General features: G+C 39.9%; 1 protein-coding gene across 2 annotated transcripts in view; it reads right to left on the bottom strand.

The window, feature by feature from the left end:
• Nucleotides 1-27571, bottom strand: part of VPS39 (VPS39 subunit of HOPS complex) — a 51013-nt gene that overhangs the window by 13303 nt on the left and 10139 nt on the right. For both annotated transcript variants that reach the window (XM_032856750.1, XM_032856749.1), the window contains exons 3-11: nucleotides 17457-17521; nucleotides 17098-17140; nucleotides 15616-15710; nucleotides 14564-14662; nucleotides 14026-14118; nucleotides 11882-12065; nucleotides 8656-8776; nucleotides 8432-8552; nucleotides 3210-3339 (exon numbers count right to left, since the gene is read on the bottom strand). In XM_032856750.1, the coding sequence (XP_032712641.1) occupies nucleotides 3210-3339; nucleotides 8432-8552; nucleotides 8656-8776; nucleotides 11882-12065; nucleotides 14026-14118; nucleotides 14564-14662; nucleotides 15616-15710; nucleotides 17098-17140; nucleotides 17457-17521 (951 nt within the window). The remainder of the gene's footprint in view (nucleotides 1-3209; nucleotides 3340-8431; nucleotides 8553-8655; nucleotides 8777-11881; nucleotides 12066-14025; nucleotides 14119-14563; nucleotides 14663-15615; nucleotides 15711-17097; nucleotides 17141-17456; nucleotides 17522-27571) is intronic.

The following is a 27571-nucleotide window of genomic DNA, read 5'->3' as shown; positions in this document are numbered from 1 at the left end:
AGAATATTACTAAAACAAATTATTATTACTAAAACAAAGCCAGACAATGGACTAGGGCATATATATTTGCTAGATACATGGCAAGAAGCTAATAAATTAATTATATAAAATGTAAGTTGGAAAAAAAAGGGATTTCATATGATAAAGAGGCAAAAGACATAAACAACTGACAAGAAAATAATATAAATAAGTGGGAAAACGTTCTGCTACATTAAGAATTAGAGCAGTACATTAAAGAGTAACGTCTGTAGAAAAATGTTTATATGATACTACCCAGGGCTTGCTATATTATGAAACTGAATCACTCTTACAATGCCAAGGCAAAAAATACTGCTACTTCAATAAGGAGAAAAGCACTTGGGCCCACCAATCACTTCTAGGAGTTTACCCTAAGGAAACAGTCTAAAAGATGGGAGGGGGAAGACACATCTGAATGAGCAGGTCACATAAGGAACATTATTTGTAACAATGCAGTTCTGGAAACAATGTGGAATTCCTTCAGCAGCAGAACTATAGTCTATGGTCAACTAAGAGACAATAATGCAATCATTACAAATTTTAATTATGAAGGGCACACAGCAACATGGAAAAACACTAATAATTTTAAGTAACAAAAACTATTAAAATGAATACTGTTATAATTACACTGAGGTGTACACATGTGGGAAAAGCTTGGATGAAAAAGACACAAAACTAGAATCAAGGCTAGATCTAGAGTAAGGTTTTTTTTCCTTTAACACTTTAATGTTTCATCCTAACATTATTTTCATTCAAATTAAAAAAAAAAAAAAGTTGGGGGACCAGGAGAAGGCCATGTCCTAGAAGGAGCTGAGCTCCAGACAAGCAGACCAGAAGAGAAATGCTACCCAGCCTTGCCCTGAAGCCTCCAGAATGCACATCATGCCCAAGAAACCGGTGTCTGACCACAGTATTTCTGCCAAGCCAGAAAGACTGTGTTCCTCAAAACCTGAGATAATGTGAAAGAGACACTCCTGAGAAACAGCAACCGAATGGGGTCGATGGCAATTCCGCGTGGCTCCCGCACAGAAGCGCAGTCTGAGGAACACAGATAACCACTGGGGACCCGGAGCGCATCTGCTGCCCTTTGGCGGCTTCCCGCACCACGGTGCTTGTCTACAGACAAGGCTCTAATCACATCGCTCTACTTAAAACCTGTGATGTCACCTGAAGCCTACAATACAAAGTCCAAATTCCCTGGCAGCATTCAAGGTCCTCTAGGATTCAGACCCAACATCTCTTTCCCATGCGATCTATCAAGCACCACCATCATCACACTGGGCTATGGCTTACAGACCCTCAGCCACCACTGGGTGTCTCTTCCCGCCCACCTTCCTTTACACTCTGCTTTTTCTTCTATCTTCCAGAGCCCGGTCACTGCCTCTTGAGACTCCTGACTTAATTCTCCACAATCCTGGAGACATTTATTCCCATGTTTCACTGAGTGGTTTTATGTGTAAGCGCCTTGTGGACAAACAACATGTCTTATTTATCCTTGAAGCCTGGAATCAAAGATACAGCTGCCACTGCCATCGCTTATCTGATTTGCCTTTGGGCCGATGTTCACTGAGTCCAGATTATGCCACACATTGAATTCTCAGTAAAGAGACAGGCAATTCACAATGGGATTATATTCCTTATGTAGAACAAAGGATACAGATCAACTTTTCTCTAGCCACATGGATCTGGCTGCTCCTGGAAGAGACCACATTGCCACCAGCCATTCCTTCTACCTGCCCTGCACCTGCCCAGACAACTGCCCGGTTCATTAAATAGCCTCCTTTAGGCCCTAACTTCTCAGAGATGCCTTCCCTATTTTATCTTAAATTATAATCCTAATACCTATCTTCAGTACTCCTTATCCCCATTTCCCTGCTTTACTTTTCTTAGAGCTTACCACGTTCCAATATATTATAAATTTGCTCATTTATTTGGCTGTCTGCCCCATCTCCAACAGAATATACGTCCCACTACTTGGTACCCAGGAATAGTCTCCAACGCATGGTAGAAGCTTGATAAAATTTTTATTGACTAAGTAAGTAATGAATATAGTATCTGAACAAATTCAATAGTCTAAGGCTCAATTTCAAGATCTAAATATGGGTTTCAAGAAATATAAAAACTGGGGTGCCTGGGTGGCTCAGTGTGGTAAGCGTCTGCCTTGGGCTCAGGTCATTATCCCAGGGTCCTGGGATGTAACCCCTGCATCAGGCTCCCTGCTCAGTGAGGAGTCTGCTTCTCCCTTTCCCTCTGTGCTCTCTGTGTGCTCTGTAGTCTCTCCAGTAAATAAAATCTTAAAAAGAAAAAAAAAGTGGTGTTGATTTGTATGCAAATTTGCCCAGTTTGTTAATGTTTTAAAGTGACCAGGCAAGGTTCCTCAGTAACTATACAGGGGACCTAAAGAAAAGAGGAGTGGCTGGTTTAGCAGCTTCAAAACGCACTATACTTTCTATTAAGTTAAACCACCTGGAAAAGCCTGAGAGTAAAAATAAAGCAAAGATGTTTCCCCATATTCATTTTTGGTAGCGGGTCTCATAAAGAAGTCTATACCCAGGATCAGACTTTTTATTTTGATGAGACTGGTTTCTATTGGAAGCAAATATTCTCAAAGATTTGTATCTCAAAGGAGAAAGCATCGCCCCGGGGTTCAGGACTGCAAAGCACAGCCTGTGTTGAGTACCAACAGTAGTGGGAATTGAGTGTTAGTAGGATTGCTATTGTTTTCATTAGTGTTCCACTTACAATGCTGCCTATGTCTGGAGTGGTCTGCCCCAACCTCACTCTTCCAATAAGCTGTTATTTCCCATGAATATTAATTATAGAATAGAAGGTTTTTGCAGGAACACCTTCAATCAAGGCCTCATATCAAAAATGCCTGCACCTTGATATATGTACATAAGAGTGCCCTGGGTGCCATGTAATGAATATTCTAGCCACTGGAAAGAGATCTAGCCTCTCTACTGTAAATAAAGAAAGGGATACTGGAAGTCTGTTTATGGATGAGATCAGGTGCGCAAGATGCGGACTGTAAATACGTAACACTGTGGCCACCCACAGGATCTTGTGAGGCACGATGATCAAAAGATGAGCAGAAACTTTCCCCGATCTCAGATGTTTAGTACTATCTCTCCTGTCCTTTCCAGGTTCCCCTCCCTCCATGAATTCCAACCAAGGCCAAATCCATGTGTTACCTGTGCCAAGCTTAGCAAAGACCTGCATGGACTCATCAAAACGCTTCTGGCAGAAGAGGTAGAAGGCATACAAGTTCTTGATGTGATGGATCTGCTGCTGCTTTTCACTGTCGGAATCATCTTTCATTTCCTAGTGAGAGGGCAGAATAGGTAAGAGCTCACTCACTCAACAAATATTTATCAGTATATACTACGTATATCAGTATATCAGTATATACTACGTATCAGACAACATCTTAGGAGATCTGCATGCCCAAGTTTACAAGACAAACCACATGGCACCGGCCCTCATAGACTTGTCCCGACATTCTAACCACAAGACTGAGAAGAAACTCTGCAATTAAAATGCAACAGGGTTTCTACAAAATACCTCGGCAGTCCTCCTGAAAAAAACTGTCAAGGTCATGAAAAACAACAGAAGAATGATGTCACAATCAGAGGACACTAAGGACACACAACAATTAAATACAATGTAATTTCAGGATTTGAAACTGGAACAGAAAAGGGGCATTAATGGAAAAACCAGTGAAATCTGAATAAAGTCTAGAGTTCACTTTAAAAACATGAAAAAGTCAAAACTAAAATAGGGTGAGCGAGGACAGAAGCAATTGGGAGAGGTACCCAATCTAGTCTGAGCAGTGGATGCGAGAAGGAAGCAAGAAGAATAGCCTGGGGTGTAAGGCCGAGCTGGAGTTAACCAGGAGAGTCCAGAACAGATGGAAGGGAAAAGGACATCACACGTGCAAGGCGCTAAGGTGACAGAGGGAACATGGCATACTCAAGGAATGAAGGGGATTTAATGTTGCTGGCACAGCTGGGAAAGGTCCAGTTCATAGTAAGAGCTAAATTAATGCAGCTATTTATTATCTTTGTTTCTTCCATAACCTTTATTCCCCTTAAATTCTTTTAAACCACTCTTTACTACATTGAATTTCTTCCTTCAAAATGTCTTTCCAGTTTTCCCCTAGACCACAATCAACACATGGTCGCATCCAGTCTAAGTCCTCTTGGTGCTTTGCAGGCTTTCAGAATCCAGCACAGCCTCCTTCTCTAGCTTATTCCCAGACACTCAAGCATTACCCTTCACTCCAGTTAGGATGGACTCCATGCCATTTCTACACTTGTTTTCACTTCTTTAGCTTCTTCTTATGTTCCCTGTTTCCCTACCTGATCCTGATCTCACCTATTCAGAAAGGGACCAACAGTGGGATGTCTTGTCCAGTCCACAGGGAACTGTCCCCTGGCTAAAATTTGCCTCCACATTTTGTCAATGGCAAAGTTTAATATGTACTTGCCCTCTGAAAATTTCATGTATATTCCCAACTGTTGCATTCCCACCAATATTTCACAAGGGTTCCTTTTTCTCCACATGCTTGCCAACACTTGTTCCTTGTGTTTTTTATTTTAGCCATTCTGACAGGTGTGAGGTGATGTCTCACTATGGTTTTTGGTTTGTGATTCCCTGACGATGAGTGATATTGAGCAGTTTTCCATGTGTCTGTTGGCCATCTGTATGTCTTCTTTGGAGAAATGTCTGTTCATGCCTTTTGCCTGTTTTGTAGTTGGATTCTTTATTTTTTTGGATGCTGAGTTGTGTAAGTTCTTTATGTATTTTGGACACTAAACCTTCAATGAATATGTCATTTGTAAATATCTTCTCCCATTCAGTCATAGATTGACTTTTAGTTTTGTTGGTGGTTTCCTTTGCTGTGCAGAAGCTTTTTATTTTGATGTAGTCCCAATACTTTATTTTCGCGTTTGTTTCCCTTGCCTGAGAAAAATGTTGTTATGGCCCGTATAAGAGATTTTACTGCCTGTGTTCTCTTCTATTATTTTTATGGTTTCAAGTCTCACATTTAGGTCTTTAATCTATTTTATTTTTGTGTGTGGTGTAATAAAGTGATCCAGTTTCATTCTTTTGCTTATTGCTGTCCAGTTTCCCCAATATCATTTGTTGAAGAGACTGTTTTTTACCCATTGCATATTCTTGCCTCCTTTGTCACATATTAATTGGCCATCTGATCCTGGGTTTATTTCTGGCAGCTCTATTTTGCTCCATTGATCTATGTGTCTATTTTTGTGCTCGTACCATACTGGTTTTTTTTTTCCCCCCATACTGTTTTATCACAGCTTTCCAGTGTATCTTGAAATCTGGCATTGTGATACCTCCCCTCCAGCTTTGTTTTTCTTTCTCAAGATTGTTTTGGCTAGTTAGGGTCTTTTGTGGGTTACATACAAATTTTAGCACTGTTCTAGTTTAGTGAAAAATGCCACAGGCATTTTGATAGGGACTGCATTGATTTAATAAATTGTTTGTATGGACATTTTAACAATATTAATTCTTCCATTTGTGTCATCTTCAATTTCTTTCAACGGTGTTTTCAGAGTACAGGTCTTTCACCTCCTTGGGTAAGTTTATTCCTAGGTATTTTATTCTTCTTGGTGCAATTGTAAATGGGATTGTTTTCTTAATTTCTCTTTCCCCTATTTCTTTGGTAGGGTAAGGAAATGTCACAGATTTCTGTATTTTGTATTCTGCAACTTTACTGAATTGGTTTATACTTCTATCAGTTTTCTAGTGGAGTCTTTCAGGTTTCTCTCTATAGAGTATCATCTCATCTGCAAATAATGAAAGTTTAACTTCTTCCTTGCTGTTCTGGATGTCTTTATTTCTTTTTGTTGTCTAACTGCTGTGGCTAGGACTTCCAGTACTATGCTGAATAAAAGTGGTGGAGTGGACATCCTTGTCTTATTCCTGACCTTAGGGGAAAGGTTCTCAGTTTTCCCCAGTTAGGATGATATTTGCTATGGGTTTTTCATATACGGCCCTTATTATGTTGAGGTATATTGCCTCTAAACCTACTTTGTTGAGGTTTTTTGTTTTCTGTTTAATCATGAATGGATGTTTTACTTTGTCAAACACTTTTTTCTGTGCCTAATGAAATGATCATCCTGGTTCTTATCCTTTCTCTTATTGGTGGGATGTACCACCTGATTGATTTGCAAATACTGAACCGCCCTTGTAACCCAGGAAGGAATCCCACCTGATTATGGTTAATGTTTTTTTTTTAATGTACTGCTGGATTTAGTTAGGTAGTACTTTATTGAGGATTTCTGCATCTGTGTTCATCAAGGACATTGACCCAGGGATACTATAGTTCTTTTATTTTTGTAGTATCTTTATCTGGTTTCAGTATCAGGGTAATACTGGCCTCATAAAAGGAATTTGGAAGCTTTCCTTCCTCTTCTATTTTCTGGAACAGTTTGAGAAGAATAGGCATTATCTCTTTTTTAAATGTTTGGTAGAATTCACTGTGAAGCTGTCTGGTCCTGGACTTTGATTTTTGGAAGTTTTTTGATTATTGATTCAATTTCATTGTTGGTAATCAGTCTGTTCAAATTTTCTATTTCTTCTTGATTCAGTTTTGGGAGGTTATCTGCTTCTAGGAATTTATTTATATTTCTAGGTTGTCCAATTTGTTGGTATACAATTTTTCATAGTATTCTCTTATAATCCTTTTTATATTTCTGGGCTGTCAATTTCTCCTCTCATTTATAATTTTGTTTGAGTCCTCTCTGATCTTTTCAAAGAACTAGCTCCTAGTTTCATTAATTTGTTCTACTGTTTTGTTTTGTTTCTATTTCACTTATTTCTGCTCTAATCTTTATTATTTCCTGCATTCTGCTGGTTCGGAGTTTTGTTTATTCTTCTTCTAGCTCCTTTAGGTATAAGGTTAGGTTGTTAATTTGAGATTTTTTCAACAAGAAATATATTTTTAAAGGGCACAATAAACACAAATTTAGGATAATGGTGTGTCTGGAGAGGAGGCAGAAGAATGAGATGGGGAGGTACGTGTAAGTTATGGAAGCTGTTTTTCTTGGGTAGGATGGTGGGCTCACCATATTAGATTATTAAATTAAAAAAAGATTAAAATCTAGTATTTTAAAAATGAAAACAAAATAATGGAGGGACAAAATAATGGAGGGCAATTTAAAAGTGGCAAAAAAATAGAAATAAAGTAGTCAGATGCTGAAATTAAATACCCCAAGGGAAAAAAAAAACAATCTTTCTGGGATACTAAACATCTCTAACTATTCAGACTGGATTTTTGTTTTAAATCCAAAATGTATACATCCAAGATAAATGTTGCCCTTCAAAAGTATCTATCACATGGGGCGTCTGGGTGGCTCAGTGGGTTAAAGCCTCTCCCTTCGGCTTGGGTCATGATCCCAGGGTCCTGGGATCGAGCCTCACATCCGGCTCTCTGCTCATTGGGGAGCCTGCTTCCTCCCCTCTCTCTCTCTCTGCCTGCCTCTCTGCCTACTTGTGATCTCTATCTGTCAAATAAACAAAATATTTTTTTAAAAAAAATATCTATCACATGTGACTATAAATTCCAAAACTTGTGACCACTGCTTTCCCTTCAGAAATAATTTACAAGATACTCTCAAAACTAAGCTTTTTAAATTCATAAAAATCTCTTCTCTTTCACTAAACTAGCACTGTCCAGTTTAAAGGTCTAGGATCAGAATGACCTTGGTTGTTTCCTAAAATCAAATCTACTCTCTACAGACAATAATCACCACTGGGAATATTTAAGAGAATAAGACAAGTCTCAGAAGTCAGTCTCCACGGAGTGTGTTGGCAATGAGAGAACCGCAAAAGCAAAAGCATGGGCACTATGGCTGTGAACAATACCTGGTGCTAACGTTCAGGGAAGAGTGGCAGCCATAAATATAAGAGTGCAGCCCTACTGAATGCAGCAACTCAAGCTGGTTTCAGAAACCTGAAGGAGGCCTGCTTATCCAAAGACCCTGGGATCTACTGCTGAAAGGAATTGTGAAAAGCCCTCTAGTTGTTGCATTCAATCAGACTATAATCTTACATTATGACTGTTAAATACTTGCATGGTCTAATTTTTCAAGGCTACACCATATCTATTAAATTACTTTATTGTCTTCTAAATTCTAGGAGTTATTATTATTGTTAACTGGCATTCATTCTACATCTGACCGATAAGCCATCTGAAAAAGTGAAATTTATTTAGAGTTACATAGATATTCTATGGCTAAGTCAGACCCTGAATCTAAGTCCCTTAACTTGTAGCTCTGTGCTTATTCTACCAATCCAAACTAAATATAACCATCTAAACCCAAAGCACTTGCTTTGGAGAACAATGAGGAAGGCAGACTTGCATCCAAATCTCAGGAATAATACTTACTGCAAGCTGGAGAGCCAATTCAAACTGCTTGTCCTGGAGAAGCTGTTGGATTTGGGTTGCCATGGGGACAGGAATGAGTCTCCAAACAAAATGATTGCTGGCCACGTAGATAATATTTGATCTGGAGGAAGGAATAAGGATATTAGCAAAGCTTTAGCACAGGCTTTATGATTTTAAAGCTTTGCAATAATATGGCAACTACAGTAAAAAAGGAAATTCCTTACCCTCCTGAGGTAATGAAGCGGGGCCTTTGTAGTTCAATGCTCTGGACCAGAAGCCTTGGCTCAAATGTTCGGATCTCCACATATCGAGGCAAAACGGCAATGATGTAGGGAGGCTGGTGCTCTGCACAAGAAAAGAACACTTCCAGGTGTGGATCTGGTCTCAGGCTTTAGGTTTATGCGCTGCTTCAGTTTCTCATTTCTATGCTGCATTCAGATGAGATCTCTAAATAGTCCACTACTCAAATACCAAGCCAGGATCCCATGCTGTGATATCCAAAGGGAAAAAAAATTTGTTTTGTCCAAGTGACCCTAAGAAGAATCTTGTGCACAAGAAGGATGCATTCAGCTTTGCTGAGAGTGACCTGATCCCATTCCGACCATCTCCTCCAAAGGACTGGGTGAAACCTTCAGCTGCTCCCTTTCTCATCAGTCACAAAACCAAGCCAACAAAGTCCAGCTGCCCCTAACAATGCATCAGGGGGAGAAGGTTACATGAGAAGGACAAGATGAAGGCAACTTCTTTCTTCCCTAAAATGAGGCTAAAGAGAGTTCCACATTTCTGGCCAAGGTTATTTCTGCTTCAGATTTTCAGAGGGAAAAGATGCAAAACTCCACCTTTGTGATTCCCAAAGAAAGCAACTGGCTGGCCTTCTTAGTGTGCCAGTTTTCTACCACTTACACGAGGTCTCTGGAGTGTGAATCACAGAAACAGAAAGTAGAATGGTTGGCCCCAAGGGCTAGGGGAGGGAGAAAAGGGTTGTTAATAGATACAGACTTTTACTGTTGCAAGATGAGAAAGTTCTGAAACTTAGAGCTGAAAGTTGGGAGCTGAAGGAGGGAGAAAATGGTTAATAGATACGGACTTCTACTGTTGCAAGACGAGAAAGTTCTGAAATCTGTTGCATGACAATGTGAATATATGTAACTACTGAACTGTACACTTAAAAAATACTGTACACTTAAGATGACAGATTTTATTTATTTATTTTTTTACAATTAAAATAGAAAATTTTTAAAAGAAAAGAAAAAAAGTAAAAAATCAACCACTAGATGGCATAATAATCATATAGAAATTTAACCTCAAACACTCAAAGAGTTTCTTCTTGTGGCTAATGTGCTACGGATTTATTTCTGTCATGTATTTTCTGACAAAAAGTTTTCCACATTAATACAGTTTATACTCTAAATACCATAAAAATTTTAAAGCCAGAAGGGAACTGGCCTAATATTTTCATCACTATTGCTACTACTGTGCTAATCTTTTTCATATTATCAAAAAATTTAAAAACTTGCTTTGCATTGGATTTTTTTACTTCTCTTTTAATGCTGGTCTCATTTTTAAAAACTAGTATAATCCGGGGCGTCTGGGTGGCTCAGTGGGTTAAAGCCTCTGCCTTCGGCTAGGGTCATGATCTCAGGGTCCTGGGATTGAGTCCCACATTGGGCTCTCTGCTCAGCAGGGAGCTTGCTTCCTCCTCTCTCTGCCTTCCTCTCTGCCTACTTCTGATCTGTCTCTGTCAAAGAAATAAACCCGAAAGGGCTTTGGAAGCACCAAGGGGGAAGTGATTCATTCTGCCTGCACGTCAGAAGACTTCAGAGAGGAAGTGCCACTGAACAGGGCCTTGTCATGTGAGCAGGACATTGCAGGCAAGAGAAGAGAGGGAGAGGCAAGAAGAGCCCAGGGGATCATGGCTGGATGAGGGGCAGTCCAAGACGACTGGAGTCCAGGTGAAGTGGTAAAATTGAGAGAAGTATAAATGAAGTTTAACATGCACACCACTGAAGAAGTTTAGTCTTCGTCCTGTCAGATGGTGGTTCTCCCACCCTACCTAGAAAGAATGCCCAGCTCTTCCCTTCCTCAGTATGTTAAGGCACAGAAATATTTTTAAGACACACTGCCAAAGGCACTGGACACTGACAAAGATTTTAAAACAGAAACTCTCACACTAGGGAATGAGAAGCATACTCTTCACACGTATTACACATATCTTCATCAATTCTACCATAGCCCCTCTTCTGAAGGGAACACAAGCACCCCCCAGAACACCACAAAGCTTCTCATGAAGTTTTTAGCCCCTCAAACTTGTTCATATACATAATCTTGGGCCTTACAAAATATTGTCCTTTTGATTATCTTCCTCCTGATCTGTTCATCAATGAACACAACCAGAATAATTACTCTAGAACATGATGCTTTTACCAAAACATTCTACCAGTTAGGAATCTACTGGTCTCTCTGACCTTTGCATGGGCCTCTAAAAACCAGCCCTACCCTTATTCCTCTGTAATTCAGAACACCTGTTTCAACCAGGTCAGTCTCTCTAATGTTCTGTCAAAAAGGAACATTTCCAATCATTTTTAACTATTTTTAACTATTTTTTTCTGCCTAGAATGAAAGGAATTTTTCTTCAAGCCAAGTCATAAACTCCCTGCCTGGTCTAGTCCAACCTTAATTATGCAATGGAACTTCTTACTGGCAAGTTGAACTTTCTAAATGACTGAATCTCAACTCATCCAACTGAACACCTTGAGCAATGCCTTGTTTTCTCTTTTTATCCAAGATGTTATCCTTACCTGCCCAGCTAGAGTCCTTAAAGATGGCATGTCTCTATGCCCCACTCCACAGCAGTAACTATTTTTAAAATGCTCACTCCTTTGACTGAAAATGAATTGCTGTGAGGGTGGTTATACACTTCCAGGCAATACCACTGCTGAGAGCCTGGGGCAGGGTGAGAGCAGAAATACCTAATATGCAGGCCAGAGCCTGACATCTAAACGCAATCTGCACTTCCAAGCTACAAAAAAGAAGCAATACCCACCAAGTCAAAAGCACATCAATACTGAGTTACATGTACTACAGTGATAAATAAAGAATTGTCACTAATTTCCAAATGTAGTTGATCTGGCAGAGGACACATTAAAACCATTACACAGAAAGTAAAACAAGGACTAAGAAATAAAAATATATGGCAACAGACAATCACTTCCTAAAACACATAACTCTGTTTTAAATTTCTCCCCCTCTGGGACAAAACCTGGCTTCTTACAAAGACCAGAATATCCCATTTTTAATGACCTTAAACACTTGTCTACTTCTAAGAAGGGGAACTGAGAGTAAATGACAATGTAAACCACAGTCTGTGAAAGACATGAATGGGATTCCCTTCTGCAAGGATGGCACATAACCCCAGCCCAGAGTGGGAAGCAGCTGCTATGGTGCTCTCACCCATGGCCACTGGTATGTCTGTCCAGTTCAAGGCACATTTCTGAGTGCAGATCCCCTCCTCATTGAGCACCACGGTGAGATCATCCTGGCCCACAGCCACTTTTCCATCTGCCAGAGGTGCAACTAACGGTTCCAGCTGTTTTCCTGTTGGAAAGAGCTCTTTGATGGACCCTTTTCCATCCACCTATAGGAAGACAAAAAATGAGTCAACCAGCATTCTCTCACCAGAGGAGTGAACAAAGCCTAAAAAATCCAAATAAAACCCTGAGCCTACAGAAGCCAATAATATTCCTTGTTTGGCATAAGGAAATATTATAGAGTTTGTTATGACAAATTTTGTCATCACAACATAGAACCAGTTCTCTTTTTCTCTAACACAGAGACAAGCATCTAGGCTGGCAACTAACAATGTCAAGTGCTGGTGAGGATGCAGAGCAACTGGAACTCTCATTCGCTGCTGGTGAGAATGCAAAATGGTACGGCCATTTTGTTTGCTGGCTTCTTCTAAGGTGAAATGTATACTTACCATCCAACCCAATAATCCCATTCCTTGGGCACTTGCTCAAGAGAAATGAAAACTTATGTTTACACCAAGACCTGTATGTAAGTGTTTATCGCAGCTTTATTCATAATGGCTAAAAACTGGGAACAACTTTGTCCTTCAACCGATGAATGGATAAATGACCATAGTACATCCATACTATGGTCCACTCACTACCCAGCCATAAAGAATATGATGACACGCACAATACAGATGGATGTCAAATGCATTATGCTAAGTGGAAGAAGCCATATTCAAAAGGCTACATACTGTAGGATTCCATTTATATGACATTCTGGAAAAGGCAAAACTATAAGAGATGAAGAACAGATCAGTGATTACTAGAAGTTGGGGCATAGGAAAAGGGGTTGACTTCAAGGGGGCAGAATAGACATTTTTTGGGTGATGGAACTGCTCTCAATCTTGATTGTGGTGGTGGTTACATGACTCTAACCATGTTAGAACCATACATCCGAAAGAATGAATTTTACTGTCTGATCTAAATGAGTAATTTTTGAATAGCTTGGGCCTAACCCAAGATTTCCCACCCTCAAAAGAGTGTACCCTCAAGAAGAGGAAAGGTAGTCAGAGTAATGAGAGCCTACCCTCCAGCTTCTGGCTCTGTATCCCCAGCCCTCACAGACTTCTTTCAGCACCCACAGGCCTAGCTGCTACTCTGCGCATCCATCAGCTGGATGCGGGCAACTCCTCTACCAGTTTGCAACTCTGAGGCTGATCAAACCAGGACAGTCAACAGTATAAATATGGAACAAATATGTTAACTAGATAAATAATGAAGAGCTAACACAGTGGGTGGTAGGAAAGTGGGGAAAAATGGAGATGGGGGAGAAAGGCTTCTAGAACTGCCAAGTCTGGAATATGAGAGGGATAAGAAATTTGGATTATGCTATGAAATGAATGGTATATCAACCTATTCTACATACAGTACGCATAATGGAGGAAAAAAAACCAATGTCATGGATATTTACCACTTAGGTTCAGAAAAACAGATTATAAAACAATGTGTATAACATGCTATTTTTGTAAACAGGTGGAAGCTCATCTACCAAAAGGTTAACAGTAATCATTTCTGAGTGAAGGATTTATGGGTGATTTGTACTTCCTTTATTTTGCTTACCTATATATTTCCTTATTTTTTTATATTAACATATGTGGCTTTTGAAATAAAAAAAAATAAAGTTTTAAAAATAACTATACTAAAAGGTTTGAGGGTGCAGAAAACTCAAAGTCTGAAAAATTCATAAGTTAATACTAAAATTAGTTTATAAGGCGCACCAAAGCCTTAAGATGACAGTCCTTGGTAATGCTATTGAATGGAGGCAAGCAGCCCTAATTATCTCTTCCAATAATTAGATACATGATGTGGATAATTCATTATGTAGAGAATTGAGAGTTGATGCTGCCTGGCATCAGACATCTATTTGTAGAGATGCTGAGAAGCATAAAAAAATAGCCAAACGTACAAACACAAACCCTGTTATGCCAAAACGCTACTTAAGGCAGTCTCTTGACCTGTAGTTCAAAAGCACATGATCCTCTCCCCCAAGTAAATGGATGATATATGCAAAAGAATAAGTTTTACCCTTATTAGGTAGTAGTCTCTCTTGAAACCCACACAGATAGAATTTTCGCACCAGGCCATGGACTTGGGCACATCTGGTACGCTAAAGTCCCCCTGAAGAAAGAGACCAAGAGTTCAAATGGAAAGGTATTAAAAGAAAAAACAAAACGAAACAAAAAACCGTGACTTTCCTGCTCTTCTACCCCAACTCTTCAAAATCTCCATCACCCTCATCTAAGCACAAGTCTGTAAGCTCAAGGCTGAGAAACCACTTGTAACAAAAATTTAATTCACCCATTAACTGGATGACTAGACGCCTTTAGAAAAGGTGAAACCCACTTTGAAATAAACCAATCCATATAAGCGCTGCAGAACTGGATGACCACTGCCTCTGAAGACCAGGAGACTCTGACGAGTGGCCATGGATAGGTTCCCACATACTCACGGTAGAGCCTTCATGCGGAGAGAACTCCAAGACCAGAGCCCAGACTTTCAGTGTTACTGAACAGGAAGCCTTTCAAGCTGTGAGTCAACACAGACCAGGGAACAGGGACTTCACCTGCAATTCATGGAATTCCCTGTCCTTCCAGAAGTAGAGCTGGAGCTTCTTTTTCACAGCGACACACATCCGCAGCACCTCCTCACCAGTCTCTGTGTGCTGGGAAGAGACACCCAGGACAAATGAGGCGGTGTATGTGATGACTCTGTAACTGAGTGACAGCTAAATTTGAGATTTTCTGCCTTGAAATGGCTACTAAACTGAAAATCCCCTGTAATATAAAGTACCCCTGCCAGACAAATTGAGTGGAAGAACACTATTTTTTTTCTAAGACGTTCTTAGAAACAATAGGCTGAGGAGCACTTCCCCTCCAAGGGCTGCCAGCCAAAGACCCCAACCCCGGCAAATCTCTCGGACATTCATAATTCACACAGGAAAAGCCCAGGGAAGGCCTTCACCTATGTAACCGCTTACTCCTTTTTTTCTTAAATGTTTGTCCACTCATGGCTGTCAGTACATGCTGGTCAGGGATCAGCATGTGTCAGTAGCCACTTTCAATCCTTTAAGGAGGGTGGAGAAAAGAAATGTCTAAGCATAAAACAATGCAGGGTCAATGTAGACCACAAAGACCAGAAAGTGATCAAAGCTGAGTAGAAGGGTAAGGCAGATTCTTAATAATGTAAGGATGATGAATTGGCATAAGTAAGAAGAAATGTCTTTCCCAAATGACCAAAAAACCCCTAAGACAAAGAATACAATCACCTGTTCAGAACAAGGTCAATTTAATGTCCCATGTTCATGATACCAGTAAGTCTGGATTTTCCCACTAATGATTTATCCATAGGCAAAGACTTTTATCATGGGTTAGTTGCCTCCTGCCAAGACAGATGTCTGGTGCTCTAATTAGTACACACAGGGAACCCAAATGTTTCCCCTTCTGACCACATACAAAGGGGGAAATTTCTCTAACACAATCCAAAATCAAACACTTTCTCTGGAGTCTCTGGCTGGGTTGGTATATCAATGTTATTCTTCCCACCTAATGGTAGGAATATTAAGAAAGACCATATTTATTAAAACACGAAGTCAATTTTCATCTTGTCTACACTTACCTGGAGGTCACATGTGAACAGTGAGGCTCCCTTTGCCTTTGAAACCGTAGTGATTTGTTGAAATGTCAATAGGTCATGGACATAAATGTTATTTTCTATTTGGAAGAAGGTATAACAACAGTATAAATTATCACAATTCTCCACACACAGAAGTAACTAACAAAGAGAAGAACCAATTGGCAAGTGTTGGTTGAAGATGTATCTTTGGTTTCACTAACAATGATTTATTCCAGTCTGTTATCAGAATTACATGACAAAATGATAGAGGTCACTTTCGTGCCTTTAAATTTGGGCTGCTTATGCAGAAGATCTCTTTTGCTACCAAAGCACTCTCATACTCTGTCTTTCTCAAGTCTGGAAATTTGTGATGCAATATTTGTGCAAGAACAGGCTTTCCAAACTACTTCCACTGGAAGCCTCAGTAAAGAAAGGAAATCCTCTGTGGATTTGGTACAATCCCATGGCAAGGATTTCTTTACTAGCAAAGCAAGCAAAATAATTTCACTTGGGCCTCCTATCTAGTTTTACTAATGAAGGTTTAGTTACTTTATTTCTCCCTCCACCTACAAACTAAGTTTAAAATGATTTCACCATTTGGGCCCTGGGCTGAACAGTACAAAGCATGAGGCAAGTTTCTAGTCCTCGGTTTGTTAAGAAAAGGCCTCGCTGGCTGCCTTCACTTGAGTCTATGGCTTTTCTTTTCTTTTCTTTTTTAAAGATTTTATTTATTTATTTGACAGACAGAGATCACAAGTAGGCAGAGAGGCAGGCAGAGAGAAAGGGAGAAGCAGGCTCCCTGCTGTGCAGACAGCCCGATGTGGGGCTCGATCCCAGGACCCTGGGATCATGACCTGAGCTGAATGCAAGAGGCTTTAAGCCACTGAGCCACCCAGGCACCCCGAGTCTATGGCTTTTCTACCAAGGCCTGAATAGTCTGGTCTTGATCTGTTTCTCCCTATCTCTTGCCACTGTGCCACTTTCTACCACACATTCTAAATTGGCCAGACCACAAGGCCTCTGCTTAAAATGCTTTGCCTCCCTCTCTCTTCCTGCCAAAATCCTAATCATCCACTAAGAAGATGTTGTCCTTCCCATTACTAAGATCCACAACATTTTTTATAAATTTCTATTGTTAACTTATCACACTGTATCAAGTTACTTTGTCATTTCAGTCTTCACAATCAGAACATAAATCTCAAAGATGGAAACCAAGTCTCATTCAATTTGGTATCCCCAATGCCTAGAACAGGGCTCAATAAATATCTGCCCAATGAATGAATGAATGAATGAATGACATTTCTTGGAGAGCAGAGCTCAAGTTTATGAAGGATACTCTTGCCTTTAATACCCATGTACCCTGCTATGTCTGGTTTGGAACAGGTCAGTTTCAATGTCTATCAAATTAAGCATGAAAGAGTGATTAATCAAGTCATAGCTTTTGTTTTTTGACACAGGGAATACAACTGAAACTCCTTTTCTTACCTAACAAGCTGACCAGAATCTTAAACTGGGAAACCACATGGATCTGGAAAAGAACAAATCATTAGACTCAATTAAACATTTCCAACAAGGCTTAACAAATGTTCATTTAAGAACAGTACTAAAGAGGGAATAAAAGAGTCTAGGCCAATGACAGGGATCTGATGGATATTTATGTGTAACTGCAATTTCTGCTCATTATAGAGGATCTCAGGCACATGACAGATGAACTCAGATCCCTAATAAGTGGGAGAACAGACAGCACAGAATTCAGAGTTCGTAAATAATGTTATCAAAGTTCTAGCTTTGACAGGGTCTCACAGAAGTCAAACATTCTTGAAGTGACCATCATCACTGCCTACCTGCTGAATCTTTTTGGAGAAGTTTTTATTGGATTTCTCTAGTGTCACTTCAAACCTGTTGCAACCTATGGAAAAGAAACAAACATTCACAGTTCCAAACATGTAAAAACAACCACAACAAAAAATGCTGCTCCCATGGCTCTTCTATAGGAATCTAAAAATTCCTAAAAGACTGGAAGCTGGAGATCTACACTAGATAGCTGTCTTCACTAAGTACAGGAAGCTGCCTTCAACTCCCATTTTAGAACAGAGGGTTTCATGCACCTTGACTTGGCATTAGCGGAAAGAATCATACCACAGAAGCTCACTAAAGCTGCCAAGGTACTTGTGGGTCTGAAGGTCTTATCCTACAAAACAGCACCTTGGCTAAGTGCTTGTAAAAGTAACGGTCAAATGTAAGAGCCCAAGCAATGAAACCCAGCCCGAAACATCCTTAGATCTAGACCAACAAAAGCGCAGCAGCTACCCTACATCCTGCTTCATGGGACAGAGCAAACACTCAACACCATCCCCCTCGGCTAAGGTAATTTAGTGCGTCTACCCTTACTGCTGCTCTCAGGAGATGCCGTATCGGTTGGCACATTACAAAAAGGGAAGAAAGTTACAGACCATAAAAACGTGATGCCAGCCTCGTGGGGATGACAAAAACAGTCAGCCTCAAAAGTCACCAAAAGGTCAAAAAGAGAATAATTATCACAATAATTATAGCAGCTATCGCAAACTGAGCATATATGTTTAAAAAAATATATAAATATAATTATATATATGTATACATATATATAAATATCCTCACAATTACCCCCAAGGAGTAGATATTATTATTATTATTCCAATTTCATATGTGAGGGACCTGACAGGTCATGCAGTTAGGTAGCAGTGGGTGAGAGACGGCCCAGAAGCAAACTCAGGGCTGACTGTAAACCCCAGGTGCTGAGCCGATCCTCTGCCACCTGCCTCCCAGCTTGTGAAGAAGACTGTTCACACTGCTGACCCTGAGCTGCTCCCCACAGCTAGTGGGGTCCATGGCCCCGAAATCGATGGAGCGTCTCCAAGGCAGCCACAAGTACCCATGCCACCAAAGCTGGTCTTACTTCTTCCACCTGTCCCTCAGCAGAGGAGATGAAGGGGCTCGGGAGTTGTGGGAGATTCATAAACATGTCCTGTATTCTGCCATTACATTTCACGAGAAAAAAAAATTCAGCCACTTCCTGCTTGGTAACTAGTTCTATATTTGAAAAGGGCTTTATTATTACTTCCAACGATTCTCTTCATAAGCTGAATTACCTCAGACTGAGATTCTCAAACTTTGTGGCCTCAGGACACCTTCACAGCCTTAAAAATTGAGAATCCCAAAACTTTAACAAGGGTCGTAGTTATCAATGTATACCAGGGAATTAAGACCGAGAAATTTTAAAAATCTGTATTTATTAACTTATTTTAAAATATTAGTAATAAGCCCATTACATGTTAGCATAAATAACATTTTAATGAATAACTATTTTTCCAAATTAAAAAAAATGCACTGTTACATATTTTGTAAATCTCTTTTAAATGTCTGGGTTAATAGAACATGGTGGACTCTCACATCTGCTTCTGTACTATTTTGATACACTGCTTTGATTGAAGGATATGACAAAAATCTGTTCTCACATGGATACAGAACTGGAAAATGGAGGAATATTTTAAAGCTTTTTCATGGGGTGCCTGGGTGGCTCAGTCGGTTAATCATTTGCTTTGGCTCAGGTCATGATCCCAGGGTCCTAGGATACTTGCATTGGGCTCCCTGCTTAGTGAGGAGCCTCTCCCTCCGCTGCTCCCCCTGCTTGTATGCTTGCTCTCTCTCTCTCTCTGTCAAATAAATAAAGTCTTTAAAATAAATTAATTAATAAAAAAATAAAGTTTTTTTCAGATAACTGTCCATCTTCTTCTTTGATACCATACGAAACTTGACAAATGGAGTTTCTAACAATGTGGAATCTGAAACCTATTAATGAAACTTCTTGTCAAATTGAAGTCAATTAGCTTACCTTACACATTAATTATTTGATTAAATTAATACCAGGCTTCACACCCAGCATGGAGCCCAATGTGGGGCTTGAACTCATGACCCTGAGATCAAGACCTGAGCTGAGCTCAAGAGTCAGACACTTAACTGACTAAGCCACCCAGACACCTTCTGTCTTAGACTTTGAATGGATCTTTTTACTCATGAATGATTTAGAAACTTCATGCACTGGAAAATATTGTTCACTGAATCACACAGATTTTCCAAATGTTGGCATATTTTGTTATAGGACACACATATTATCAGAAAAGTACTGAGAAGCTGTCGAGTTCATGGTGTGGATATAATTTTTCCACAAATTCTAATTTTCTACTGAAAGCCCTAGCCTGACTGTTAGCTGCAGATACTTCCAGTTGTTTTCTTTGAAGTGACAGATTCCTTTGTTCGGATTTTAAGAAAATATGCACCAACCACCCAAATGGTGTGCAAAACCATAGTCTGTCAGTCATTCTTTTAAACAACAATGATGCTTCAAGAAAAAGTGGCCAGTTCAGCTCAGAACTCAAACAAGAACTTTTTCTCAAGGCAGTCACTGTGCTTTACACCTTGGCACATAGCACTTCTTACTACCACATCAGAGATTATTAAAAAGAAATATTGTCAAGGGGCACCTGGGTGGCTCAGTGGGTTAAAGCCTCTGCCTTTGGCTCAGGTCGTGGTCCCAGGGTCCTGGGATCAAGCTCTGCATCGGGCTCTCTGCTCAGCAGGGATCCTGCTTCCCTTCCTCTCTCTCTGCCTGCCTCTCTGCCTACCTGTGATCTCTGTCTGTCAAATAAATAAGTAAAATCTTAAAAACAAAAAAAGAAATATTGTCAAAGATCAGGATATAATAAAATAATTTTATTGCTGCACAAAGAACATCCTTAGGTGAAACTTGGTTTAAAAAAAACAGAAACCAGGGCACCTGGGTGGCTCAGTGGGTTAAAGCCTCTGCCTTTGGCTTGGGTCATGTTCCCAGGGTCCTGGGATTGAGCCCTGCATCGAGCTCTCTCCTAGGGGGGAGCCTGCTTCCTCCTCTCTCTCTCTGCTGGCCTCTCTACTTGTGATTTGTCAAATAAATAAATAAAATCTTTTTAAAAATAAACAAACAAACAAACAAACAAACCAGAAACCACAGTGAGAGCGAGCTGGAGAGCACACGACTACTATGAGAACAGCTACATACCAACAAGCTCGTTAACCACTGGCCTGAACTTATGCTAAGGGCCCGCAGTTCTAACTACCATCAGTGCAGATGTCAATAAATGTCAGTGAAAAAATGGTGCAGTGGCACTGTGAACTTAGTTTTGACCTGGTAAACTTTCTAAAAGGATCCTGGGGACACCGTGGGGTCTACCGACCACACTTTGAGAACAACTGCTCTAAGGTGATGGCACTGATGTAAACCTGAAGCTGTTAAGATATTTGATGTGAGCTCATCTAACGCCTCTGTTTAAGAGAGGAGTAAAATGAGGCCTAGAAGCATTTCCGAGCTCAAAGAAATGACTAACATCTGATCTCAGGTACCCCTAATTCCAGTCTCTCCATGACACCTTATCACCCTCTCTCCTTCCTCAGAAAGTCTGGTTGCAGCCTAATTTAGGTTTGGAGTATCTCAAACTTAGGAACCAACTTAGTTCTATGGCTGATTCATAGAGGCCCAAGTCTATTTCTTTTTCAGGCCATAAATAGGCCAGAGCTGAGCCAGAACTGAACTGTTCTCTAAGGATACAGGGAGAAGTCAAGTTTCTAATCAGAGTCTGATTCCCAATTGTCTAAGGCAGGTCGCACTGCTACTCAAGTTAACTATGCAGAAATTGAGCCCCAGGAACGAATGTCTCAAAAGTCCCATGGTGAACCCATCACAGGGCATGAACAATCAGCACCAGGGTTCCAAGTCATATTAGCACTAATATTATCAGTTTGAGACTACACTATGTTGAGAGTTACTCTTCTGGTCTAGTTTTCAATTCCCTACCATTTAAATAGAAATGACCTATCAAACAAATCACTTTATCATAGCATTTAGTATCTGAAGCTACAAAGAACTGCTCATCTGTTGGCGTAAAGAATATTAAGCTCTCTTATCTCCCGTCCTGCACAGTATCTGAGCCTACAGTGGACAGTCAAATCATGGTTGTCAAATGCTGAATAAAATCCAAGGAAAGCTTAATTTTAAAATTATAGTCTAATAAGTGTCACAAAATAGAAATATTCTAGCCCTGAGAACTAAAATTTATAGCAAGGGCAAGCAAAGTCCTGCCCTGGGGTCAAATCCAGCCCTTGACATGTCTTTATAAATAAAGTTTTGTTGGAACACAGCCACGTCACTCCTTTGCATATGGTCTATGGCTGCTTTTTGCTGAAATAGCAAAGTTGGTAGTCACAACAGAGATCTCAGAGCTTATGAAGCCTAAACTATTTATTTTTTGGCCCTTTCTGGGATAAGTTTACTGACCCCTGATTTAAAGGAAAATTGAAAAACTTAGAAATGAAATATACCCTTTGCTGGTTTCTCTTCTGAACAGGTGCCTTCCTCTTCCCTACTCCACTGGTGATAGGTAGCAGAATAGCATCACCCCAAATTATGCCACTTTGGGATAAGGATTATTTTGAGCTGAAGGCAACTGGGAAGAAGCAGATAAAGAAAGGCTCTCTCCCTCCCTCTAATTTGCCTAAAAACAGAACATACATTTATAAAGGTGTCCCTCCTCTCCTTTCTACCAAGGACAGCATTTAATCAGCAGAGATAGCTCTAGACCCTCATCAGCCTAGAGAGGACACCAGGACCATCTATTAACAAACTTTACTTACTCATCCTTACTCCATTAGTTCCCCCATGTGTCTGCCTTTTTTTTTTTTTTTATAATTTTATTTTTTATAAACATATATATATACATATTTTTCCCCCCAGGGGTACAGGTCTGTGAATCTCCACATTTACAAACTTCACTGCACTCACCATAGCACATACCCTACCCAATGTCCATAACCCCCCCCAACCCCCCTCTGCCCAGCAACCCTCAGTTTGTTTTGTGAGATTAAGAGTCACTTATGGTTTGTCTCCCTCCCAATCCCAACTTGTGTCATTTACTCTTCTCCTACCACATTAACCCCCCATGTTGCATCTCCTCTCCCTCATATCAGGGAGATCATATGATAGTTGTCTTTCTCCGATTGACTTATTTCGCTAAGCATGATACCCTCTAGTTCCATCCATGTTGTCGCAAATGGCAAGATTTCATTTCTTTTGATGGCTGCATAGTATTCCATTGTATATATATACCACATCTTCTTTATCCATTCGTCTGTTGATGGACATCTAGGTTCTTTCCATAGTTTGGCTATTGTAGACATTGCTGCTATAAACATTCGGGTGCACGTGCCCCTTCGGATCACTACGTTTGTATCTTTAGGGTAAATACCCAGCGGTGCAATTGCTGGGTCATAGGGTAGTTCTATTTTCAACATTTTGAGGAACCTCCATGCTGTTTTCCAGAGTGGTTGCACCAGCTTGCATTCCCACCAACAGTGTAGGAGGGTTCCCCTTTCTCCGCATCCTCGCCAGCATCTGTCATTTCCGGACTTGTTAATTTTAGCCATTCTGACTGGTGTGAGGTGGTATCTCATTGTGGTTTTGATTTGTATTTCCCTGATGCCGAGTGATATGGAGCACTTTTTCATGTGTCTGTTGGCCATCTGGATGTCTTCTTTGCAGAAATGTCTGTTCATGTCTTCTGCCCATTTCTTGATGGGATTATTTGTTCTTTGGGTGTTGAGTTTGCTAAGTTCTTTATAGATTCTGGACACTAGCCCTTTATCTGATATGTCGTTTGCAAATATCTTCTCCCATTCTGTCAGTTGTCTTTTGGTTTTGTTAACTGTTTCCTTTGCTGTGCAAAAGCTTTTGATCTTGATAAAATCCCAATAGTTCATTTTTGCCCTTGCTTCCCTTGCCTTTGGCGATGTTCCTAGGAAGATGTTGCTGCGGCTGAGGTCGAAGAGGTTGCTGCCTGTGTTCTCCTCAAGGATGTTGATGGATTCCTTTCTCACATTGAGGTCCTTCATCCATTTTGAGTCTATTTTCGTGTGTGGTGTAAGGAAATGATCCAATTTCATTTTTCTGCATGTGGCTGTCCAATTTTCCCAACACCATTTATTGAAGAGGCTGTCTTGTTTCCATTGGACATTCTTTCCTGCTTTGTCGAAGATTAGTTGACCATAGAGTTGAGGGTCTATTTCTGGGCTCTCTATTCTGTTCCATTGATCTATGTGTCTGTTTTTGTGCCAGTACCATGCTGTCTTGATGATGACAGCTTTGTAATAGAGCTTGAAGTCCGGAATTGTGATGCCACCAACTCTGGCTTTCTTTTTCAATATTCCTTTGGCTATTCGCGGTCTTTTCTGGTTCCATATAAATTTTAGGATTATTTGTTCCATTTCTTTGAAAAAAATGGATGGTACTTTGATAGGAATTGCATTAAATGTGTAGATTGCTTTAGGTAGCATAGACATTTTCACAATATTTATTCTTCCAATCCAGGAGCATGGAACATTTTTCCATTTCTTTGTGTCTTCCTCAATTTCTTTCATGAGTACTTTATAGTTTTCTGTGTATAGATTCTTAGTCTCTTTGGTTAGGTTTATTCCTAGGTATCTTATAGTTTTGGGTGCAATTGTAAATGGGATGGACTCCTTGATTTCTCTTTCTTCTGTCTTATTGTTGGTGTAGAGAAATGCGACTGATTTCTGTGCATTGATTTTATATCCTGACACATTACTGAATTCCTGTACAAGTTCTAGCAGTTTTGGAGTGGAGTCTTTTGGGTTTTCCACATATAGTATCATATCATCTGCGAAGAGTGATAGTTTGACTTCTTCTTTGCCGATTTGGATGCCTTTAATTTCTTTTTGTTGTCTGATTGCTGAGGCTAGGACTTCTAGTACTATGTTGAATAGCAGTGGTGATAACGGACATCCCTGCCATGTTCCTGACCTTAGCGGAAAAGCTTTCAGTTTTTCTCCATTGAGAATGATATTTGCGATGGGTTTTTCATAGATGGCTTTGATAATATTGAGGTATGTGCCCTCTATCCCTACACTTTGAAGAGTTTTGATCAGGAAGGGATGCTGTACTTTGTCAAATGCTTTTTCAGCATCTATGGAGAGTATCATATGGTTCCTGTTTTTTCTTTTATTAATGTGTTGTATCACATTGATTGATTTGCGGATGTTGAACCAACCTTGCAGCCCTGGAATAAATCCCACTTGGTCGTGGTGAATAATCCTTTTAATGTACTGTTGAATCCTATTGGCTAGTATTTTGGTGAGAATTTTTGCATCTGTGTTCATCAAGGATATTGGTCTGTAGTTCTCTTTTTTGATGGGATCCTTGTCTGGTTTTGGGATCAAGGTGATGCTGGCCTCATAAAATGAGTTTGGAAGTTTTCCTTCCATTTCTATTTTTTGGAACAGTCTCAGGAGAATAGGAATTAGTTCTTCTTTAAATGTTTGGTAGAATTCCCCCGGGAAGCCGTCTGGCCCTGGGCTTTTGTTTGTTTGGAGATTTTTGATGACTGTTTCAATCTCCTTACTGGTTATGGGTCTGTTCAGGCTTTCTATTTCTTCCTGGTTCAGTTGTGGTAGTTTATATGTCTCTAGGAATGCATCCATTTCTTCCAGATTGTCAAATTGGTTGGCATAGAGTTGCTCATAATATGTTCTTATAATTGTCTGTATTTCTTGGGTGTTAGTTGTGATCTCTCCTCTTTCATTCATGATTTTATTGATTTGGGTCCTTTCTCTTTTCTTTTTGATAAGTCTGGCCAGGGGCTTATCAATCTTATTAATTCTTTCAAAGAACCAGCTCCTAGTTTCGTTGATTTGTTCTATTGTTTTTTTGGTTTCTATTTCATTGATTTCTGCTCTGATCTTTATGATTTCTCTTCTCCTGCTGGGTTTAGGGTTTCTTTCTTGTTCTTTCTCCAGCTCCTTTAGGTGTAGGGTTAGGTTGTGTACCTGAGACCTTTCTTGTTTCTTGAGAAAGGCTTGTACTGCTATATATTTTCCTCTCAGGACTGCCTTTGTTGTGTCCCACAGATTTTGAACTGTTGTATTTTCATTATCATTGGTTTCCATGAATTTTTTCAATTCTTCTTTAATTTCCTGGTTGACCCATTCATTCTTTAGAAGGATGCTGTTTAGTCGCCATATATTTGGGTTCTTTCCAAATTTCCTCTTGCGATTGAGTTCTAGCTTCAGAGCATTGTGGTCTGAAAATATGCAGGGAATGATCCCAATTTTTTGATAACAGTTAAGACCTGATTTAGAACCAAGGATGTGATCTATTCTGGAGAATGTTCCATGTGCACTAGAGAAGAATGTGTATTCTGTTGCTTTGGGATGAAATGTTCTGAATATATCTGTGATGTCCATCTGGTCCAGTGTGTCATTTAAGGCCTTTATTTCCTTGTTGATCTTTTGCTTGGATGATCTGTCCATTTCAGTGAGGGGAGTGTTAAAGTCCCCTACTATTATTGTATGATTGTCGATGTGTTTCTTTGATTTTGTTATTAATTGGTTTATATAGTTGGCTGCTCCCACGTTAGGGGCATAGATATTTACAATTGTTAGATCTTCTTGTTGGACAGATCCTTTGAGTATGATATAGTGTCCATCTTCATCTCTTATTATAGTCTTTGGTTTAAAATCTAAGTGATCTGATATAAGGATTGCCCCTCCTGCTTTCTTCTGATGTCCATTAGCATGGTAAATTCTTTTCCACCCCCTCACTTTAAATCTGAAAGTGTCTTCGGGTTTAAAATGAGTTTCTTGTAGGCAACATATAGATGGGTTTTGTTTTTTTATCCATTCTGATACCCTGTGTCTTTTGATTGGGGCATTTAGCCCATTAACATTCAGGGTAACTATTGAGAGATATGAATTTAGTGCCATTGTATTGCCTGTAAGGTGACTGCTATTGTATATTGTTTCTGTTCCTTTCTGATCTACTACTTTTAGGTTCTCTCTTTGCTTAGAGGACCCCTTTCAATATTTCCTGTAGAGCTGGCTTGGTGTTTGCAAATTCTTTCAGTTTTTGTTTGTCCTGGAAGCTTTTAATCTCTCCTTCTATTTTCAATGATAGCCTAGCTGGATATAGTATTCTTGGCTGCATGTTTTTCTCATTTAGTACTCTGAATATATCATGCCAGCTCTTTCTGGCCTGCCAGGTCTCTGTGGATAAGTCTGCTGCCAATCTAATATTTTTACCATTGTATGTTACAGACTTCTTCTCCCGGGCTGCTTTCAGGATTTTCTCTTTGTCACTAAGACTTGTAAATTTGACTATTAGGTGACGGGGTGTGGACCTATTCTTATTAATTTTGAGTGGGGTTCTCTGAACCTCCTGGGTTTTGATGCTTGTTCCCTTTGCCATATTGGGGAAATTCTCTCCAATAATTCTCTCCAATATACCTTCTGCTCCCCTCTCTCTTTCTTCTTCTTCTGGAATCCCAATTATTCTAATGTTGTTTCGTCTTATGGTGTCACTTATCTCTCGAATTCTGCCCTCGTGGTCCAGTAGTTGTTTGTCCCTCTTTTGTTCAGCTTCCTTATTCTCTGTCATTTGGTCTTCTATATCGCTAATTCTTTCTTCTGCCTCATTTATCCTAGCAGTGAGAGCCTCCATTTTTGATTGCACCTCATTAATAGCTTTTTTTATTTCAACTTGATTAGATTTTAGTTCTTTTATTTCTCCAGAAAGGGCTTTTATATCTCCCGAGAGGGTTTCTCTAATATCTTCCATGCCTTTTTCGAGCCCGGCTAGAACCTTGAGAATCGTCATTCTGAACTCTAAATCTGACATATTACCAATGTCTGTATTGATTAGGTCCTTAGCCTTTGGTACTGCCTCTTGTTCTTTTTTTTGTGGTGAATTTTTCCACCTTGTCATTTTGTCCAGATAAGAGTATATGAAGGAGTAAGTAAAATACTAAAAGGGTGGCAACAACCCCAGGAAAATATGCTTTAGCCAAATCAGAAGAGATCCCAAATCTTGAGGGGGGGGGGGGGG

The sequence above is a fragment of the Lontra canadensis genome, unplaced genomic scaffold, assembly GCF_010015895.1.
Source record: "Lontra canadensis isolate GAN:19392208 unplaced genomic scaffold, GSC_riverotter_1.0 scaffold12, whole genome shotgun sequence".
Classification (NCBI taxonomy): domain Eukaryota; kingdom Metazoa; phylum Chordata; class Mammalia; order Carnivora; family Mustelidae; genus Lontra; species Lontra canadensis.
This window is presented reverse-complemented; position numbering and strand designations above follow the sequence as displayed.